The 8,228-nt window shown below is 37.4% G+C and overlaps 1 protein-coding gene across 6 annotated transcripts; it reads left to right on the top strand.

Moving 5' to 3' along the window:
- The first annotated feature begins 2,991 nt into the window (after positions 1 to 2,991).
- LOC103342250 (phosphatidylinositol 4-kinase gamma 8) lies at positions 2,992 to 7,088 on the top strand. Of its 6 annotated transcripts, none has more exons than XM_016796735.2 (5): positions 2,993 to 3,274; positions 3,539 to 3,581; positions 3,786 to 3,908; positions 3,992 to 4,091; positions 4,994 to 7,088. In XM_016796735.2, the coding sequence occupies exon 5, from the start codon at positions 5,080 to 5,082 to the stop codon at positions 6,748 to 6,750; it is 1,671 nt and encodes a 556-aa protein (XP_016652221.2). In that variant the 5' UTR covers positions 2,993 to 3,274; positions 3,539 to 3,581; positions 3,786 to 3,908; positions 3,992 to 4,091; positions 4,994 to 5,079; the 3' UTR covers positions 6,751 to 7,088. The 6 variants fall into 6 exon arrangements, with proteins under 6 accessions (XP_088898341.1, XP_016652220.2, XP_016652221.2 ...); XM_016796736.2 differs by having other exon boundaries at positions 3,786 to 3,893; XM_089042215.1 differs by lacking the exon at positions 3,992 to 4,091 and having other exon boundaries at positions 2,992 to 3,274; positions 3,539 to 3,625.
- The last annotated feature ends 1,140 nt before the right edge of the window (positions 7,089 to 8,228 follow it).

Consider the following 8,228-nt stretch of genomic DNA (forward strand, 5'->3'; position numbering starts at 1 on the left):
ATAGTTCGGTTTTTCCTTTCGCTCACACCATTTTGTTGTGGTGTGTAACGAGTTGTCAACTGATGCATTATTCCATGATTTCTGCAATATTTTTCAAACTCATTGGAGAGATATTCTCCTCCATGGTCAGTCCTCAAAGTTTTAATTGGAAAACCCACAAATTTCTCAACCTCAACCTTGAAATCTTTGAAAGCTTGAAATGCGTCAGATTTTTCTTTAAGGAAATAAACCCAAACTTTTCTTGAGAAATCATCAATAAATGAGATAAAATACTTGTTACCTCCATGAGATGTTACTGACATTGGACTACATAAATTAGAATGAACAAGTTCTAGTGGCTTCTTTGCTTGCCATGAGGATTGTGCGGGGAATGAATTCCTAGGCTGCTTGCCTAGTTGGCATTCTTCACAAACATCATCTATATGATCAATTTGATGCAGCCCATCTACCATCTCTTTACTTGATAGCAACTTCAGACTTGAATAGTTCAGATGCCCATATCTATCATGCCAAAGCTTGGAAATTCCCTTCTCAATACCAACAAAACAAGACAAATTTGTTGTTTGAAGTCTGAGCGGAAACAAATTATTTGCAGCAACACCTATCTTTGCAACAATCTGATTTTTCTTTGACAAAAAACAAGTGTTGTCATGCAAGTTAATATCAAATCCTTTCTTCAAAAGGTGACCCATACTTAGCATATTACTCTTTAAACCAGGAACATAATAAACTTCAGCCAATCTTCTCAATTTTTCCAGATTTGGATTTAAAAAAGAGACTTCACCTACTCCCCTAATTTTATAGACTCTAGCATTACCAATTGTTACTTGTCCATGATCAATTTCAGAGAGAGATGAAAAAAGGTTTTTGTTACCAGTCATATGCTTGCTAGCTCCGCTATCTAGATACCACACATCATCCATACTATCTCCATGACATGCGAGCAATAAAGTTTCATTGGACTCTCCATCACCAACCTTGCTTTCATGCATAAACCGCCCCATTTTGTTTTTCATCTTCTTGCTTGAATCGACACTCTCTCATTATGTGCCCAGGCTTGTCACAATAATAGCACTTGAAATAACCACATCCTCTTCCTCTTTGAAAGCCATTTTCTCTTCCCCTATATGATGATGAAGAACTGGAATTTTTCTCACCATCACTAGAATTGTTTGATGAGCCTCTTCCACTTTGAAAATTAGAATTTCTTCCTCTTCCTCTTCCGCCTCTACCACCTCGACTGCGACCACGACCGTGACCGTAGCTTTGACTAGAACCAGTAGCTTGATTTCGATTGCCTCCCATAGTTGTAATTTGAGTCTTTAGAGCTTGATCCAATTGTGTAGGAGGAGGATTCCTCAAATTTATTTTGATTTCATGGGCCTCCAATTTTCCTTGCAAATCTTCTATGGAAGGAGCAGAAATGTCATTTGACTCTTCAATGGCAGCCACAACATAATCAAATTTCGGTGGTAAACTACGAAGGACTTTTTCAACAATTCTTGCATCTTCCAAAATCTCTCCATTTGACGACATTAGGTTAACAATTGTTGTAACCTTTGTGAAATACTTTTCAATGCTTTTACTTTCTTGCATCTCCAACTTCTCAAATTCTCTCCTCAAATTTTGGAGTCGAACCTTCTTCACACTTTGTTTGCCTTGATAGGTAGTCTGAATCTTTTCCCATGCTTCCTTTGCATTTTCAGCTTTGGAAATTCTCTCATATACTGACATCTCAATTGTTTGATAGATGTGGAAAAGGGCCTTACTATCCTTCTTTCGATTTTCCTTCAATGCATTTCTTTGTGCTTGAGTGAGTGCAAGTTCATTTTCAGGTTCCTCAAAGCCGTCTTCAACCATATTCCACAACTCCATGGATTTTTCTCCAATAATCATAGTTGTCACTGTTGAATCGAGGAATAAGTGAAGCCAAATTGTGTCCGTTGCTTGAATTTGCATTTGCCATTCAACTAGGCTCTGATGCCAATTTGAAGGAGGAAGAGAAAATAAAACAAAATAAATGGACACTAGTTTCTTTGAAGAATAGGCTCTTTCATATAATTCAGCACACTCTACAAATAACAATGATAAAGGACCTATATAAAGACTTCTCTTATCATAACTGATTAACCCACTCTTATATCTTAGACTCTTCATCAACCCACTAACTCATAAAACTCACAATTTATTCAATTCATTAATACATGAAATCATTAAATCATAGAATAAGAAAAGACTCAACATAATGAAACTTCTTGAATGCAATAATGATGCATGTTTGGTTTAATTCTCCAACAGTGATGACACAAACAATTTTGCACTATAATAACACCATTGGTGCCATTTGCCTTGTAATTACACCAATATAGTTGCTCATACAACTCCAAATTTGCTGATCTACATGAATGCAATAAAATTTAGTGTCTCCCATAGCATGTTTCATTTGCACTGTAATATTTTGTGGTGAAGTTATAAGTGGAGTTGATATAGTATGGTTTATGGCTAAGAACTTCTTATGGTTCTTCTTTTCGTCTTTGTGATGATGAATGATGCTTCTATGAAATTTGAAGGTACTTAATAGAACCTAATTAAGGAACCGCGTGTTGTGCAGTCTCATTCTTGTTTTTATGAAATGACTTAAGGGCCTGTTTGAACCAATCAGAAGGGTTTGATTCGATTCTTACATTGAAAAGGTTTAATTTTAGCTAAAGTAGAACCAAATAGCACTTAGTCTAGTTTGGTTCGGTTCGGTTCGTTTGGCTATATTAATTATACTATTCTTTTACACTTGACATTTTCTTTTTAGTTAATACTATTTACTATTATGTTGCATTACCCATATCAAGATGAAGATTAACCAATTTGGCTCCTAGAAAGTGAACAAACAAAGAAACAGAGAAACAAAACATGTCTGTAAATAGAAAAACGCGCCTTAGGAGTCGCAGCAAAAAATAAGGGGACGTGGTGAAACCAAACCCAACAACCACCAAAAAAGAAAGATGAAAATTAAAAAGGGAAAAAAAATTAAAACAAAAAAAAAGAGGGAAGGAGGGGAGAAGGGGAGGAGGGGGATCAAAATCGAATAGAGAAGGAGCAAAGGTTGGGGCGCTGCAGATTGGGGGTGGTTGAAAGTTAAAAGCATTCCCATTTAATATCCAAAAGAGTGGGAGAAGACATCATTTCACAGGTTTTAAACACAATTGGGTGACAAACTGTTTGTCTCTCACGCTCCCCCCTTCTGTTCGTCTCCCTGAATGCCTTGCCAGTGTTCAGGGTATGCTTCTTTATTTCATGCTCCTTTATTTATTTGTTTATTTATTTAATTACTAACGGTGGGTGGAATTTGTAGGTTTCCGGGAGTTTGTGTATGAGTTTATAAATGTCCAACAAATTGTGTATGGAATTCAAAAATGCTTAATAGTTTAGGGGGCTTTATGTAGTTAACCCATGTTTTTAATTTTCTCATATTTGACTCACATTCATATAGTAAAATGTTGTTGCGCCTGTAACCCTGACTTGCATTTGCTCTATGTTCCAGACTATCGTGGCGATTTATATGTGGAGGAGCGAGGGAAAAATAGGTTGGTGTTTTTAGTTTTTTGATACAAGCGATTTTAGGGTTATGGTAACCATTTGAACCACCAGTCTCTTATTTTTTATTTTTTGTTAATAAGTAAATTTTGAATTAAAAAATTTATTCCTTAACAAACAAGAAACAATATTTGCTTTTCCATTGCTTGTCCTGATTTCTGGGTGATAGTGATATGAATGATGAAAATATGCAGGTTGTGATGGATTTATGCGAAATGGAGAGAAGTTGGGGTGTGTCTTTGGTCATTCACGAATTATGGGATTAGTTAGTTGAATCCAGCGTATGATCATATTCGCCACCTGTATGCCACTCTCTGGTCAGATACATCATTTAATCATTTCATTCCAAAACTTTTATGCTTCTTTTGACATCATTTTATTTCAATTTCAACAATTTCAGTTCTATTCTATAGACGATTGGGGGATTGGGGAATTGAATGTAGAAGCCTCGAGTGCATGGATAGATGCTCTTAATCATTTAAGCTACAAGTCCCTTACATGTAATGATTACTTTTGAGTATGGTTATTTTAACCCCGATGTCCCATTTTCCCGCTCACATTTTAGTGAAAAATTTAATGACAATTTTACCCTTATACAAGGCAAGATATGAGTCCATCTACCTTCTCTTAATCGTCTCTATAATTGCACCACAAATATTGACACTCAAGTTGCAAACCCGTTGGTTTTTTCATATAGGAAGATCCACCCTTGATTATAGTTCCAAGACGCAGTGCTTTCACGTCAACTATATGATAGCTAGGCCAAAAATTACAATGATTATTATCTACTTCTTTTATCAAGCAGTAATTTATCTATTTAATGAAGCAATGATCTGCACCAATGGCTTGAATATCATCTGACAGATTTAGTTATGAAAGGCTGCAATCATATACAGTAGTGTATATTCATATACTGAACTGCTTTTTAAAACCCAAGAGTATCTGTTTGTTGAAGTTCCCATAGGAAATATGAATCAGATTGCTTCTTCTCTCTTCTCCTTCAAAGTTTCTTGAAGTAAAATACCAGCAGTAGGTCAGCACTCAACACTGATATGCTCTCTTTTTCGTTATCGAACAGAGAACAATTCTTTCTTCTTAACTAGAATAGAAAGGTCCTTTACATGACAGGGCCTTTTCTGAAGATAATGAGATATTATCTTTGTTTTCGTTATTTTCCTTTGTATATATATTTCACTTTTACATGTAGAAATAGGAATTTGAGCACGGCTTTATATTTTATTTGTAATGTAATTCAGATATGCATTTGATGAATGGAAATTGACGGCCAAGTTTAAGTTTGTGTCCAACAATATTATGTTTTGGTTGCTAAGATTTTTCATAATGCATATTATATTGAGATTGTTGGAAACTGATGTGAAGTGTGTTTGTGTTAAAAATGCAGCTTAATCTCCCAAGGGAAGACTAATTCTCAGGGGATCTTTTGAGAAAAGGTGCCCCTGGCATGCACTCCCTTCCATTCTTACCTGTATGACATTTGTCAAAATGGCTGTAGCAGTTGATCAACACCATGGATTCAGGCCATTCAGCCGATCCCAGAGATGCAGATTACAGTCCTACACTCAACTCGATTACAGCATACTTGCCCACTCCTTAACACACGCATTTGGTGATGCCAATTTTCACAAAAGCTTCTCCACCCCTTGTCTATCCCTAACCACTGCATTGGAGGAAGATTTTGACACAAATCCAAGGATTGAAATTGTTGGAGGCAGTAGGATACCTAGAGTACATGCTCTTGTAGTCGAGGTCGCCATAGCTATGGCGTCTGGTGCTGATCTCTTGCCGGTGTCAAGTGGACTAGGGGGTGCCTACTACTTATGTAGTCAAAATGGTGACAGTATTGCTGTGGCAAAGCCAATAGATGAAGAACCTTTAGCTTTCAATAACCCTAAAGGCTTTGGGGGTCGGATGCTGGGCCAACCGGGTTTGAAACGTTCAGTTCGGATTGGTGAATCTGGAGTTCGAGAATTGGCAGCTTATCTCCTTGACCACGGTGGATTCGCTGGTGTTCCTCCCACAGCTTTAGTAAAAATTTCCCATGTTGCATTCCAAATTAATAACAATGCAGCCGGAATTTCAGCTACACCTTATAAGATTGCTTCTCTGCAGCGCTTCGTGGATCATGACTATGATGCAGGAGAGTTAGGTTCTTCAGGCTTCTCAGTTGCTTCTGTTCATCGTATTGGAATTTTTGATGTAAGACTCTTAAATCTTGACAGGCATGCAGGGAATATGCTTGTTAAAAAATACGAACTGCACAATTATGCAGTTGGGGTGGCTGAGCTTGTGCCTATTGACCATGGTCTTTGCCTTCCTGAGTGGCTTGATGATCCATATTTTGAATGGTTGCACTGGCCACAAGCTTCGGTTCCCTTTTCCGAGTTTGAAATTGAGTACATATCCAATCTTGACCCCTACAAAGATGCAGAGCTTCTTAGAACTCATATTCCTTATTTACGGGAGGCTGCTATCCGTGTTCTTGTGCTATGCACCATCTTCTTGAAGCAGGCTGCTGCAGCTGGGCTTTGTCTTGCTGATATAGGGGAAATGATGACTCGGCGGTTCTGTGCTGGAGAAGAAAGTCTGAGTGCATTAGAGAATCTTTGTTTGCAAGCTAAGGCTGCCATGCCTACTACAGTAGATGAGACGAAAGGAAAAATTGGAGAAGTTGAAATGTTTAAACTTGAAAACGAAAGTGAAGAAAGTTTGAAAGAGAATTTGGACCTTCCTCAACTCTTAGGGAGCCATTCTGGAATGAGTAAGCCACCCATTATGTCAAGGTTTTCATCTGCAGGATCAATTACTGGGTTGACCGATGCATCTCTGTCTCCACTATTCGAGGAAAACGATCATGATAACGACGATAATGACAGAAAGACTATGATAGGCAATAATGGTAGTGATGATGATGGAAGTACTAGTGATAGTCGTAAGGTCGGGGTTTTGATGAAGAGCATGAGTTTCTCAGTACCTACCCACAATTGTGAAGCAGGGGCAATATCTTTTGGAGACATGAGTGGAGATGAATGGGAACTGTTCTTGGATAGTTTCGAAAAGCTTTTGCCGGAGGTACTCGAGGGCACAAAGTCCCTGAGCTTGAAGCAGAGGTTGGGAACTACTACTTCCTGCAAGTTCTGAGAAATTAATATTTTGTGGGAAAGAAAAAAAAGATTTGAAAACAGACTTTGTTGCTTATATTTAGTCCAGTATGAAGTGAGTGTACATTATTGCCAAATGAAGACGGTAGAGTAGTAGATTGTAAATAAATAGAATAGGTGCAACTGGAAATGCGATTGGCGAAACGCCATCCTTTCTGTGTACCTGTTTTTATGCTTCATTATCTTGTATCGTTGCCGTAGACTGACATAGAATTGGTTCTCTTGCAGAGATGACCTGCAACAGAATAATTGACATGTTCAAACGGTTGATATTAATTAGTTTGATATATTAATAATATCATACTTTCTTCTTTGAAATGGATATTAGTTTTCTTTCCTCTTCTTTTTGTACTCCGAAGTTCCAGAATGAATTGTGCCAAATGGATATTAGTTTTCTTTCCACTTCTTTTTGTATTTGGCACAATTCATTCTGGAACTTCGGAGTTCAAATTCAGATTATATATTTGTTCACCCGTTTTGATCTAATCCTGTGATTGTAGGGTAAAGTTCCCCATTAACTTGAGAACCATTTGTGGTTAACAAATCAACTTTCTTTCGTATATGAGCGTGCTACTAGCAGACTTCCAAAAAATAGGTAACTTGCGCTCCAAGTTATTGATTTTGAACAAGCAATTGTGAATTTGGGAGATGAATATCTCCCAAGTGAATTCTTTTTCTTGCCTCGGACTGGTGATGACTTCACAATTTTTCACAGTACAAAACGTAGTTCGGCGAATTAAAAAAAAAGGAAAAACTGTTTAAGCAGAACTGCCTATTACAAAACTTAAAAGAGAAATGCCAAGTTTGAAAAAGACAACATAACGTTGGACTTCGATTTCTGCGTGGGTGGTTGCCTCTGAACTAGGCTGGATTGGATATGTTTATGCTGGATTGAACTGTCAGCACCTTCAACCGATAGGTTTCAGTTGGAAATCAATACCAATGTTTGAATTTGGCAGAGCTTCAATTTGTTTCAAACCTTGGAAGGCTTGTTGGATGGGCGGAATTGAGGCCTCTTCAGTCTGGAGGGGGCAAATGTGGCTAGATTGATGATTGCAGAGCTAGAGGTGCACTATACTACATGTTCTGCTTGATCAGGACCTCTTCATAAATTTGTTGAGGTTTTCATATTGTAAAAACCTAGATTCTGCTTGACCGCTTGTGCTGAAATCTCTCTTTGTGAAATCTGTTTCTCAATTGAACTAAAGTCGAGACTTTGAGTTCTTGCCGATCTCTTGTGGATCAAAGAGTTTTGGTTGCTTCAGAATCTGAAGACTTTTGAGATCGACTGATCTTGTTTTGAATTTGTCAGTATGACTTTGAGAGTTTTTGTTTTGATTGATTTTTTGCTGTTCTTTACCCTGTTGACCTCTTTTTATATTTATAGAGAATTTGAATGAGTTTTTTAAATATCTAGGGGCATGAAAAGAGATTTTCTTTTTCTATTGCAGAGAAGTT

The sequence above is a fragment of the Prunus mume genome, linkage group LG8, assembly GCF_029339155.1.
Source record: "Prunus mume cultivar Tortuosa linkage group LG8, ASM2933915v1, whole genome shotgun sequence".
NCBI classification, from domain to species: domain Eukaryota; kingdom Viridiplantae; phylum Streptophyta; class Magnoliopsida; order Rosales; family Rosaceae; genus Prunus; species Prunus mume.

Coding starts and splice junctions, on each gene's coding strand:
- LOC103342250 (XM_089042215.1), top strand. CDS start 5,080: ATGACATTTGTCAAAATGGCTGTAGCAGTTGATCAACACCATGGATTC.